Genomic DNA, 12670 nt, shown 5'->3' on the forward strand with positions numbered 1-12670 from the left:
CTAAAAATACGAAGTGTATTGATTTAAATACTATATTGGTTCTCGTACTTTCGTTTTTAGTTCAATTTGGTCCATATATTTTTAATATTTTATGTTTTATCATTGTATTCTCAACCTTCAATCATTTTTCTCTTCATGCTTTAAGAAAATATCATTTTAGTTTCTTAAAAATGAAATAAAAAAGAAGATGAAGATACCAAAATATATGAACAAAATGGATATTTTGTACAGCTTTTTTCAAATAAAAATAAAATGAGCAAACTTATTAATAAATATAACAAAATATCACTATTTATTAGTGATTGATCGTAATAGACTTCGATCATGTAGACGCGACATTTTACTATACTTGAAAATATTTTCAATAATTTCATCCTTTAAAATAATTATCTTATGTTATAAATGAAATATACTAAACAAAGCCAAGATTTTCAGGGAGTTAGAGAAATAAATTTTTTGTAGAAAAACATTTTCAGACAAAACAATATTCCGCGATTGTTGAAAATTGAAATGAAGAAAAGCTTATAAGATAAGTTGAATTCACATCGATGGGAAGAAAAAGAAAAGGAGAATTAGGCAAAAACAATGGAAACTCCCAAACTTAGCTGCAAGAAATCCAAACCCCAATGGACCAATGGCCATTTTCTTTTTTTCTTTCCCTTTTTCATCTCTCTCTCTCTCTCTCATTGTGTGATATAAACACTTGTCCTTCTCCTTCCCCCTTTTGCCCAAAAAAAGCTCTTCCCTCATTTCCCAATTTCAATCTCTCAATCCATTCCTTTGTTATTTATAATTCCCCACTTTGTTTACACCTTGCACCAACGCCATTGCTCTGCAACAAACATAAAGAACGGCAGGTTTCTCTTTCGTATTTCCCTTTCTTTCTCTCTCTCTGTTCATTCTTCTTGCGTTTCTCGCTGTTTCTTCCTTGTGTTGTACGTATTCTCTTGCCCCCATTTCATTTTTTCTGTTGCTGTGAACGTTTTCTTGCTCCTTTTTATTGTTTTTGTCTTCTGGGTATTGCTATTTCGTCTTCCCCTGTGATTTTTCCCTGGTGGGTATTGAGGAAATTGTTTGTTTTCTTCATCATATCATGTTTTTTTTATGGGTTTCTTTGGTTTTTTGTGATGCTTCTTTTCTTATAGTTTTGGTTTCTGTTGAATGATTTGAGGATCTGCTCATCTGGGTTGCTCTTAGTTTGGAAGATTTTTATGGCATTTGGTTGTTTTTGAGTGTTCCATGGCTTCCCCTGTAATGAACAAGCTATTTTCAATTTTATCATCAATTTTTCCCCTGATTTGGAATTTGCAGGTTAGGGTTTCTGCTTGACTATCTATTATATTTGAATATCACTATTTGATTTGTCGGGTAATCTATACATTTAGCTACCCATCATTGAAATGTGGATGTAATTTCTTTTTCCATTCTTTTGTTCCTCTTTAAGCTGTTCTTATCTATTTGATTTTGATATATGGAGTAAATTTCTGATTCTTATCTAAGTTTTGGTGTACAATTCTGGGTTTTGTTCTTTTTTCCTTTTAAAATACTTGAGCTAGTAGTTCACGCAAAGCTCGAGGTCATTGTTCACTGAAAATTAATATAAAATTCGCGACTTGGGGGGTTTGTTTTATATTTGTTATATTCATCAACCTTGTGTGAAGTATATATTATTGATTTGGTGCATTTGTTTTATTTCTTAAGGGTCTTGGTCCAAATTTGAACAGCTTCGGGTTGTAATTTGGTGCCTTGATCCTATCAAAATATTGGGAAATCGCCAAGACCCTGCCGTCCAGAATGATAAATAGAAACTGGAGTTGAAATCAACCCATGATAAGATCTTGTGATGGGGTCCTTGAACTTGGAGAGGAAATGGTTGTTTCCTCTTGTGATAAGCTCTCTCATATGCATATTTCTTCTTGTCACCTTCTTCAACATGGGTCTCGTCTCTTCGCTCTACACAATCAACTCGCTTTTTGCAATCTTTCCCACTCGAATGACTATGGACAACACAAGTGTTGCTTTTGCTGAATCGAAGATCGCACAACCTTCACCTCCTACGGGACCAACAATCCCTCGTTTTGCATATTTGATTTCTGGGTCAAAAGGTGATTTGGAAAAGCTATGGAGAATCCTTAAAGCGTTGTATCACCCTTTGAATCATTATGTTGTTCACTTGGACCTTGAGTCACCTGCAGAGGAGCGATTGGAATTGGCCTCGCGAGTGGGAAACGAGTCACTTTTTGCTGAAGTTAAGAATGTTTTCATGATCAGCAAGGCCAATATGGTTACTTACAGGGGACCCACCATGGTTGCTAATACTCTTCATGCCTGTGCCATTCTTCTTAAGAGGAGTGAGGACTGGGATTGGTTTATCAACCTCAGTGCTTCTGATTATCCTCTTGTGACTCAAGATGGTTTGTACATGGCATTTACCGGTTAATTCGTATTCAGTTTATTTCATTTGTTATAACTTTCATTGGTCTTACATTGCAGATCTTCTTTATACATTCACAAATTTAGATCGAAACCTCAATTTTATTGAGCATACAAGCCAGTTGGGGTGGAAGGAGTTAGTATACCATTATCCTTCTCATATTTGTCGATATCATATTACTTATATTTACTCACTTGACTGTATTTACAGGGATAAACGAGCAATGCCATTGATTGTAGATCCTGGTCTATATTTGATGACCAAATCAGATATTTTCAACGTCAATCCATCGCGAGCTTTGCCAACAGCATTCAAATTGTTTACTGGTTCGTGTTTCTCTATAAACCTCTATTCATTTTACCAGCAGTTATCGATATTTTTCATCATATATCTGCCTGAAATAATCATCTTCCAAGGGATTGATGAGAGAATATTTTATCTTAATGAACAATAAAATATTTTGATGTTTAAAAGTGCATTGGAATCATTGATTTGCAGTGGAGTTTGAATCAGTTTTTTTCTGTGGTAGGACTCTTTCTTTCCTCATTGAGTAGTTGAGTAGATTCGGTTTCGTGGGCTCCCCCTCGAAGTTCAAAGCTTTTCGAGATTCTGTACTTTGACCATTCATTATGCAGATTATCCTAGTTAGAGGAAAAATAGCATGCCCCAAATGTTAAAATTTACTTGTAAAGAAGATGCGCTGTGTGGACCAGTTTTGCCAGCCACTCAACCACCCGCATCGTCCAATCTTTTGAGCGATCAAATAACACGACTCTCTTCTGCAGGTTCAGCATGGATGGTTCTGTCTCGTGAGTTTGTGGAATATTTCATTTGGGGTTGGGATAATCTTCCTAGGACCCTTCTCATGTACTACAGTAATTTCGTCTCCTCTCCCGAAGGTTATTTTCACACTGTCATATGCAACGTGCCCGAGTTTGCTAGTACGGCTGTGAACCACGACTTACACTACATCTCTTGGGACAATCCTCCCAAACAACATCCACACACACTCTCTATTAACGACACAGAGAACATGATCACGAGCAATGCTGCCTTTGCTCGGAAGTTCAAACAAGATGACCTCGTGCTAGATCAAATCGACAGGGATTTGCTTCATCGGAAGAAAGGGGACTTTACTCCTGGCGGTTGGTGTGCAGGCCACCCCAAGTGTTCCACAGTCGGTAACCCGATGAAACTCAAACCAGGCCAAGGAGCTCAACGGCTTCACCGTCTTATAACTAAACTAATTTTGGCAGCTAGGTCTGGGGAAAACCAGTGTAAATGAATTTTTGTACAAGTTTGTTGCAGTAAAACTCAAAAGAACAATTCATGAGGGCTTGGAGGAGAAAGCTAAATCCTGGGTTCGTCCTGTCAACTCAGACAACATTGCATTGCTGACTTGCAGAGAGCAACATTATACATACCATTGCTACTACAACATGATAAACTAAAGAAGGTTAGTTCCAATATTAGCATAAATGCATTTTTCCACATGTTGGGATCATTGGAGCTTTGATAAAAACCAAAGTTACAGCTGAGTTCTACTATTTATGTAAAAACTTCATCACACAATATTTCTATACATGCTGCACCCTTTTTTTTCCCTTTTATAGTAATGCTCTTTTTTTTATCTTTAATTTCCCATTTTGAGATTATTTAGATGTGCATTTCTTCATAAGCCGACTCTTGTAGCAGTTCAAAAGAATTGAATAAATAAAACCTCAAACACTTTATATGATCATTTTCTGTTAGTTCAACAACTATGAAATCAACGTCCATCCATCCAGTAAGCTATATTCGACTTGACGATTGTCACATGCTGATAACTTGCCATAAAAGATTTGTGGCAAGTTTAAGACATTTATTATCTTATAGAGGTATGAACATGGGTTGCTTTGTTTGTTAGTAATTATCTTGATTTTTTCAAAATATAAATATTTAAACTAGTTGTGTATATAAATGAGTTTTCATTAGAGTTGATTTCTTTTGCTTCAAATTTTCTTTTTTCTATCAACCATTTGTGGTTATCTTTTTCCTTAAAATATATATATACATACACATAGGATTTTTGTTTTGTTAGGAAAATTTATTAATGAAACAGTAAACGTAAATCAAATTTGACCTACAATTCAAATAACAAAAGGAATTGATACAATAATTTATTCTAGATTCAGACCCCCTCTCCTATCTCCATCATTATAGGATGGAGTTGAATGAATATTTCCCAAGTGAAAGAGAATTAAAATAGTGTCATGTTGCCCATTAATATTAATAGAGTCTTTTGTGGATTTCATTTTGTAGAATTGAAATTGGCCTAACATCTGAATTTTGACCAATCTAAAAGGACTAAAATGGAGAAAATAGGAAGGAGATAAGCCAGATTAGGGTTATTATTATTTTGACTTAACATTTGGAAAATCTGAGTCCACTTACTTCAGATTGTCATAAAAATTATTGGTGAATATCATAACTATAAAGGACAAAAGTGGGGTTAACTTTGACTTTCTTTCCTCTTTTATTTATCATACCACACCTGATAGGTCCATAATGTTTCATTTACTCATGATTTTGTTACACTTACCTCTAAATCCAAATATAGTCCAATGAGCATTAATAACAATAATTTAAAAAGCTCGGATTGATCTGTACTTTTTTTTTTTTTTTTCTCAATATCAGAGGTTTAAATCTTTTACAATATTTGATGTATTAAAAGAAGAAATCTGAAAAGACAGTTGGATTGTCCCTAATGATATTAGATAATCCGGCTATATTTTCACCTATTGATTTTCGAAGAAATCTTCCACTAATTTTCTTTTCATAATAGTTAAAATAACAAAAGATTTGACCAATATTTTTTATAAAAAGGCTTTTTCCATCCATAAAGAGAATGAAAAAGAATGTGAGTTAATAGATTAATTGAAATTAAAAAAAAAAATCAAAGAAAGTTCACCACCAATACAATTGTTATATTTATCGATATATCCATAAAAAGCACATTAGTTTTGATAGATCATATAAATACTAAAAAATTATCAATATATTAATGCAATATTAATTTAGACCAATTCTATCGATATTAATATTTTAATCCTATTGATATGTCAGCCAAATTTTATTAATTTATTTTTGTATTTCTCCATTCGCATGCAAATGGCAACAGTAATCTGTACGCATGACCCAAAATAAAATTAATTAAAAATAGGAAAAAAAAAAAAAAGTCTTTGTTGACCATTAATTAAACCAACCAACGCAACAAGAAATGGATAGAGGGGGGGAGTTTGAAGTGGTAATAGGCCCTGCCTGACCAATAATAAGAAAATGTAGTAGTCAAAGTCAAATATCTCTGGTCCAACAATTCTCTTGACAATGAAGCAAAAAACAATGTCATGTCCACTTGAACTATACAGCCTAAGGCCAATATTGAAATACAAATTCTCTACAAGAATGGCCAAAATATTTAGACCCTAAATAATTTGCAACCAAGTTACACGTGTTACCTTACATGCATGCGAGAAGAGGAAGATTTATCCCCCTTTTTTTCGTCGTAAAAAATATATAAACTAGAGCTAAATATAGCCGCAACCCGATATTCATAGGATGACTTCCCTGTACAACAGAACCACCAGCAATCGTTTCATCACATTTCTGGAGTAATATCTGCTCACCTAACAATGAACTCTAAACATTTGCGGTCTTTCTGTATCTAGCCATCTCCCCACTTAACGACCGGAGACGAACAATGAATTCGTCGACATCTGTTTTCCATCACCTTGAACCTTCCGTACCTTAGCCTTGTCAAGCCGAGCTCGTCTTACTGCTTCTTGGATATGGCGATCATGGTCCTTCAACATTTGGTCCATGTTGCCAGAAGGAACCAGTAATGGACCAGAGTAATGAATTTTATGACCCTTTGAGCCATAACCCACCTGTTATATTATCATGTACACATGAACAGACACTCAGAAAACGATCGTAAGAGCAAATGGATCAGCTCTACGGGCTGATACTTAAAATCCTAGTTAAGAAAAGTTCATGGCAATGCAAGAAAAACGCAGTCAAGGCATGGTAAAATGGCATTCGCATACTTACAACTATAGGGTCTTTGGTGCTGCTCCTCTCTTTGTCGTGTGAGCCGACAATACTGTGATTTGAGAACTTCTGGTCCGGTAGCATTGATGACTCTGAGGTTTCTTTGAAGGAACCGGGAAACCTGCCAATTAGCTTTTGAACCTCTCCTTGTGAAGAATCAGACTTTTCCCTATAATCTTCAGCCAGCGTACTTCTTCTGGCTGCTACTAGTCCTGAAGTTGCGAAAGTTTCGGCCCCGGTTGAGATTTTGGGAGGGTCATCTGGGTTCTTACTAGCTTTTGCCCAAGCAGCCCGCTGAGCAAGTGGCCCTGAATGTGAGGCTTTCTTAGGATGACGCACCTGAGAATCCATTCTTTCTGCTCCTTGGGAAGGTCTAGGTGGATCAATTGGAAAGCCAGAAGCTTCTTCTGGATGCGGGTTAAACTTCTCACTCCGGCTCTTTGAACTGGTTAGGCCTTGTCTTTTCTGAAATGAGTAATCTTATTAGAAAGTCGTTTCAAGAAAAAAACAGAGCGGTTAGACATACTTTGGATAATGTTATGTTTCTAACTTGAGGAAGAAATCAAAATTAATGACTGGGAATTGGAGAAAAGATCAGTTTGATGGGAAGATGAAGACGTAATCAAAATATGTGTCGTAGTACACACATAGGAAATGACTAGCAACAGCTGCATCACATTCCGCAATTAGTAACGAAAGGATGGGCCTAGGTCAATGGGTCAGAGGAAGGGGTGAAAAAAATTCTTAACACCTCTTTAATATGGTTGTGACTAATCATTAACAGAAAGTTACCTGCATTGATGAGGCTAATTCAGCATTGGCGTCAGGTGCAGGGACGGCTCGAGACTCTCTATCTTTCCTTTGCAGGTCAAGCTGGTGTCCCTTGCTTCGTACTGCTCCTAGTCTACCAAATTAATCAAGGAAGTTATTTAGAAACCACATAATTGTTCTTGATGTGCGAGTCCAGATAGCACAACAGATAGGCAAAGTGCAGTTCCGATTGGGTAAAAAAATCACAAACTACGATCTATCTACCTGCCGAAATAAATTGATAGTACTCCAGATTGGTGGTACTGAAAAATAGCTCTTTGAGTTTAACTTATTCCAAGTATATAGAATCCAAGACATTGTAATAAAACCCCATAACTATTAACTACTGAGGTTTTACAAATGAACTTGACATTCCTCAGCGAAGAGAGAAAAGTAGGGAGTAGGTGGGACGTGGGTTGGTTCAGGTCAATCCCAAACCAATCAAAATCAACAATATTCTAAAAATGAACTGACCATTTATAACACCAAACCACCAGTATCTGCTGGCATCCCTATTAGTATCAGTATCTTCCCGTGATGTTGAATAGTAACCACTAAGACTCTGTTTGGTTTAACTTCATCTCCCTACTAGTATCAGTGTCCCCTAGTGATGTTGAAAAGTAACCTCTAACTTCCTAAAAATGATTGGACTAACTTCCTAAAAATGATTTTGGAGGACCAAAAGTATTTTTCAAAAAGTCTAAAGAGCTTTAGTAGCAAATAAAACTTGCTTTTAAAATAATTAAATTGATTTAAAATCATTTTTTTAAAAATCACTCCAAATTTCACTCTAAAGTGATTCTAAAATAAATGATCCTGAATCATTTTATTTGCTTATGGGCGAGCATCCCGTTTGTCAAAAGAAAACAACAACAACAATAATATGGGTATCTAAGGTGAACAGTGATGAAAGTAACCACTAAGCTTTATCTTTCCCAAGATGCATTAAGAATATCAAACAGAAAAATTTAATTCCTTGTCAGATTTCAGTGAGGCAAGTAACTTTCCTCCTCATCCAAGAGAAAAATAAATGCTAGATTTTGATATATTATTGCAGTGTATCAAAAATACCTTCTAGCTTCCTCATCCCTTATCTTGGCATCAAATTCTTTGCTTGGAGGATACTTTGGCAAGCTTGAAGAATCACAAGGTAGTGGCTTTGTTGAAAAAAACTGAAACGAACAATCCAAAATAGTCATAACATAAACAAATTGTTGTTACTTAATCAAAACAACAGAAAAACATACCAAAAATACTGATGGAGAATTAAAAGCTCCACAAAAAATGAAGTACTCGTAGAGGAAGAAAAATGATAGGCTACTATACATTTATACCCAAAAAATGAAGATTGATATTAGAAATAAAACCACATGACTATATGAAATGTATAGTAAAGAGTTCTTCCGGTGAAACTGATCTCCACAACTTTAATTTCTCTGTTTTAAGATATTATAACTAAGTGACAGGAGCTCCAATCCTCGAAATTAGCATCATGATCATGGCTTCCCATAGTAATCTCCAGAGAGGTTTCGCCAATTTAAGGCGAGCTCAAGAAGACAATAAGGCTTGTTATTAAATTTTGAGCAAGGGCTTGAACCAATTACTAATGGACTATAGAGAGAACTCCAAACATTCCATGTCCATACCACTAGGACACCCTTAAAAAGGATCTACCCAACATGACTTAATAAATATAATCTACAGTCTACAATGACTTCAAAAATGCCTGGACACAAAGGGACAAGGAACATACACGATGAAGATTGGATACTCTATTGTAACAGTCCTATTATAAGAAAAAATTATATCACCCAACACAACATACTTCGCTTTTAAGGGCGAGTGCAGCAGAGCCACGATCTGCAGGATCTATAGAGAGTAACGTCTCAATGAGAGCTAAAGCTGGTGCAGGGAAATCCTTGAATGTGTCTGCAACACAACGTCTATAGGGCTGTTGGGGCTTAAATATTGTTGCATGGGGCAACCTTGATTTTCTCCAATAATCCTCTGAAGGAGAGCCGCAGAGTTTAAATATTTTATGTAGCTGTTCCACCTACAACATATAAATCAAGTTTTGATACTTGATCTCAATAACCATAATAGGGAAAAATCACACTAGCAAACATGAGAGACACATAATGAAGCGCACAACTTCTAATTGATACATTTTATGACAACAAAAACATAGATGCCTGAGAATTGAGAATATTTAAATACCATCATGGTAACAACAAACAAAAGGTAGTCAGATAAGATGCTGACATATCCTACCACAAGCTGAAGCTAAGAATAGAAACTTCAGTTTTAAAGCTTAATAACGAGTCAATGAAAAATGATTTTTGTCACAAATAACAATGTTCAAATCTTGTTTGAATGGATTTTGACAGGAAGATACATACCATAAAAGCTTATAGGTTGTTTGCAATTTGCATATGATTGTCAGATATTTCTAGGACTTAACTAAGTTATATCATAAAGCCAGGAACCAGACGTGAATATAATTTAGAAGTTTCAGTCAATCGTAGAATTCGGCGAAACTTAAAAATAATATACCTCAGTTCTTCCTGGCATAATTGGCTTCCCAGCATACAATTCAGCAAGTATGCAGCCAGTACTCCACAAATCTACAGCTGTACCGTAATAAGTGGCACCAAGTAAAAGCTCAGGTGGTCGATACCAAAGAGTTACTACCCGACTAGTCAGCGGCTGATTTTGATGGATATCAAAAAAACTTGCTAGACCAAAGTCTGCAATCTTCAAGATGCCATGATTGTCAATTAAAAGGTTGGAACCCTTTATATCACGATGTAGAACTCCATGACTGTGACAATGATCAAGTCCACGTAAAAGTTGTTGCATGTAACATTTGACCTGCCCCAAGATAAATTGGACTTCTGATTCAGAATTATTAAATGAACTGAGAGTATGCAAATGTAGTGTCTTAAAATGCATCATCTTCTGGATATTAAGAAGCAAAGACCTTGACATTGATAAATGATAATAGAATAAAATCCTGCAGTTACCTGTGCCTCTGTAAACTTCACACCAGGGTGTGAAGCAAGACCTGCCAAGTCATGTTCCATGTACTCAAAAACAAGATAGAGGCTGCAAGACATCCTAGACGTAACTAGACCCTCCAGCTTTATTACATTTGGATGATCAAGTCTACGCAATATGTGAATTTCCCTAGCCATAAAGCGGACGCTCTCAGGTTCCAGGTTGTCAAACCTTACTTTCTTCAAAGCAACGATTTTCTTTTGGTCAAGATCACGAGCTCTATATACATTACTATATGTCCCTTGGCCAATCTGCACAAGTACGCATTTTAACATTAATAATTTAAAACAAAGCATTATTACTATTGTCCTAATCTTTATGACTGATCACAATAACCACTAAACCGTTACTGTAAACAACAAAATTTTGCTTAATAAAATCCATTCCCTGTAACATAACTCTCGATGCTGAGCTAATCTTCACCTGTAATAATACAAGGAATGAATAAAAGGGAAAAGTTAACCATAGTAAAGCTACGAGAATGTGAGGGATGGAAAAGACACAGTTGGATCACCTTGTACATCTCTTATTTTTTTCTTAAGAAAACACTGGGGGGGTACTGACTGTATTCCTTCACAAAAATGGCACCTTAATGTCTAAATCATTCTACAAACAGAAATAAACCATATCCTGCTCAATTAGAGACATCACTGTATACCGAAACTAGAAACAAATTTTCTAAGGCCGTAATATGCTCACTAAATGGTGTGGTGAAAACATAGTAATTTAAAACCCTAAATAACATTACATTAGGCTTGCCAAAACTTGAAATTCTCAATCAAATATGAAATGCCCAAGTTTTTCAAAATAAGGTGTGTACGCAGAGTGTCCATTTTCTGACTTTCTTCTCTAGGTGTGTGTGAGTTAGTTGGGAGGGGGCCAATAACAAAAATTCAAAAATAATTCATCAAAAAGAGCGTACTTTATCCAATTTCTCAAAAGAATCAGCTCGTCGGGGTAGCCATCCTCTGATTGCCTCTCCAGCAACTGCAGCCAGCCACGGCGGCCACCCTGCAGCAATGTGGTCTCCCTCTGCTGCCTTCGGAATTCTCCCCATTGAAGGATGTTGAGCACCCATATGGTCCATCTTCTCCCTCTTCCTCTCAAAATTCTCACCAGGCAGTCGACCCGACCCATTCACCTGCTTGTCAATCAATGTCACTCTCGCATCATTACCATCATACTGATCTTTAGCTCGATAAGCTTCTTCCCTCGATGACGAAGTCACTCTTGCCACCCGCAGGTCAGACGAAGTCTTACTTGACACCCTCTCCCTTGGACTTTCCTTGCTATCTTCAATAGCAGAGGGCTTACAACAAACACAACCCATGATGTAAAAAAACCACCCCCAACAATATCCTCCTTCAGAATCAATATTCACCCTTCAAATTCATCCAGTAGTAATCCATCCTCCTCTTCCAACATTCCCATAACATGAAAACTCAACAAGAAAAACTCAGAAAACAAACCTAAAACACCCACAACTTAGCTCATTTCAACTGCAATTGCCATTAAAAACCAAATACCAGTAAAACCCAACTACGCTAGAATATCCATAACTCCAAAACCAAATCAATTTCCACAATCAAACCCGCAAAATTCAGACGAAATACACACCCAAATTCATTCCAAAACCGCAGCTTGCAGTGGATAAATGTAATCAAATCCCACTGAACCACAACCAAAAAGGTGCGCAGAAGAAAACCCAACAAATAAAATCATCAAACTGAACTTACAAAAAGGCAATAATGAACCAAAAGGGATGACCCTTGAAGTACTTCCACGCTTTTCCAGGAGAGAGACGGCTGAGGAAAAAGGAACAAAAAAATGCAGAGAGAGAGAGAGAGAGAGAGAGAGTGAAGGCTATGGAGTGAACTGGGGCCTGAAGAAGGAAGACATGGATCTAGGGCACAATGATAACAGAAGAAGGTGAATCAAAGAAACGGAAAAGAACCAAAATTAAAAAAGAAAAAAAATGGAAAACAAAATAAAATTATGAAATTATCATAAGTGTCTCTCTGCAGCTTTGAGTAAGAGAGAGAGAGTGGCCGTGAAGTGTCCATTGAGACATTCTTCTCTGCTTACTCCACGCGCTTCTCACGCTACGTGTTAGTCACTGCCCATTTATTGCCTTTAATAAACTCCATTTTCAGGCCTTAACTACCTTTTTCTTTTTTTGCTAAATTACAAAATTAATAAATTCAACTTGGTCCATTATTTATTTTTTTTTTTTTAAAAAAAGCTTATCCTTTCAAAAATTACAATATTAACCTAATCGAT

The 12670-nt window shown here is 36.2% G+C and overlaps 2 protein-coding genes across 3 annotated transcripts; one reads left to right on the forward strand and one right to left on the reverse strand.

The window, feature by feature from the left end:
* The first annotated feature begins 553 nt into the window (after positions 1 to 553).
* On the forward strand, positions 554 to 4044 carry LOC120087068 (beta-glucuronosyltransferase GlcAT14A-like). 2 transcript variants are annotated; one of them, XM_039043920.1, is made up of 5 exons: positions 554 to 857; positions 1702 to 2414; positions 2494 to 2569; positions 2645 to 2760; positions 3220 to 4044. In XM_039043920.1, the coding sequence occupies exons 2-5, from the start codon at positions 1844 to 1846 to the stop codon at positions 3717 to 3719; spliced, it is 1263 nt and encodes a 420-aa protein (XP_038899848.1). In that variant the 5' UTR covers positions 554 to 857; positions 1702 to 1843; the 3' UTR covers positions 3720 to 4044. The 2 variants fall into 2 exon arrangements, with proteins under 2 accessions (XP_038899848.1, XP_038899856.1); XM_039043928.1 differs by having other exon boundaries at positions 1725 to 2414.
* A 1667-nt stretch (positions 4045 to 5711) lies between these two features.
* Positions 5712 to 12452, reverse strand: LOC120087061 (probable serine/threonine-protein kinase At1g54610). Its single transcript, XM_039043908.1, has 8 exons — positions 11313 to 12452; positions 10357 to 10641; positions 9887 to 10204; positions 9159 to 9386; positions 8405 to 8505; positions 7316 to 7427; positions 6524 to 6988; positions 5712 to 6360 (listed from the first exon to the last, which is right to left on the reverse strand). Exons 1-8 carry the CDS (start codon positions 11718 to 11720, stop codon positions 6154 to 6156), a joined length of 2124 nt encoding a protein of 707 aa, XP_038899836.1. The 5' UTR covers positions 11721 to 12452; the 3' UTR covers positions 5712 to 6153.
* Positions 12453 to 12670: the final 218 nt, after the last annotated feature.

Source organism: Benincasa hispida, chromosome 1 (assembly GCF_009727055.1).
Source record: "Benincasa hispida cultivar B227 chromosome 1, ASM972705v1, whole genome shotgun sequence".
NCBI lineage: Eukaryota > Viridiplantae > Streptophyta > Magnoliopsida > Cucurbitales > Cucurbitaceae > Benincasa > Benincasa hispida.

Excerpts from the sequence above, each read along its gene's own strand:
- LOC120087068 (XM_039043920.1), top strand. The coding sequence starts at position 1,844 with ATGGGGTCCTTGAACTTGGAGAGGAAATGGTTGTTTCCTCTTGTGATA. Across the intron at positions 2,570-2,644 it reads AGCCAGTTGGGGTGGAAGGA|GGATAAACGAGCAATGCCAT; the intron begins GTTAGTATACCA and ends CTGTATTTACAG. Across the intron at positions 2,761-3,219 it reads AGCATTCAAATTGTTTACTG|GTTCAGCATGGATGGTTCTG; the intron begins GTTCGTGTTTCT and ends TCTCTTCTGCAG.
- LOC120087061 (XM_039043908.1), bottom strand. The coding sequence starts at position 11,720 with ATGGGTTGTGTTTGTTGTAAGCCCTCTGCTATTGAAGATAGCAAGGAA. Across the intron at positions 9,387-9,886 it reads TTATGCCAGGAAGAACTGAG|GTGGAACAGCTACATAAAAT; the intron begins GTATATTATTTT and ends TATATGTTGTAG. Across the intron at positions 7,428-8,404 it reads AGGGATGAGGAAGCTAGAAG|ACTAGGAGCAGTACGAAGCA; the intron begins GTATTTTTGATA and ends TTAATTTGGTAG.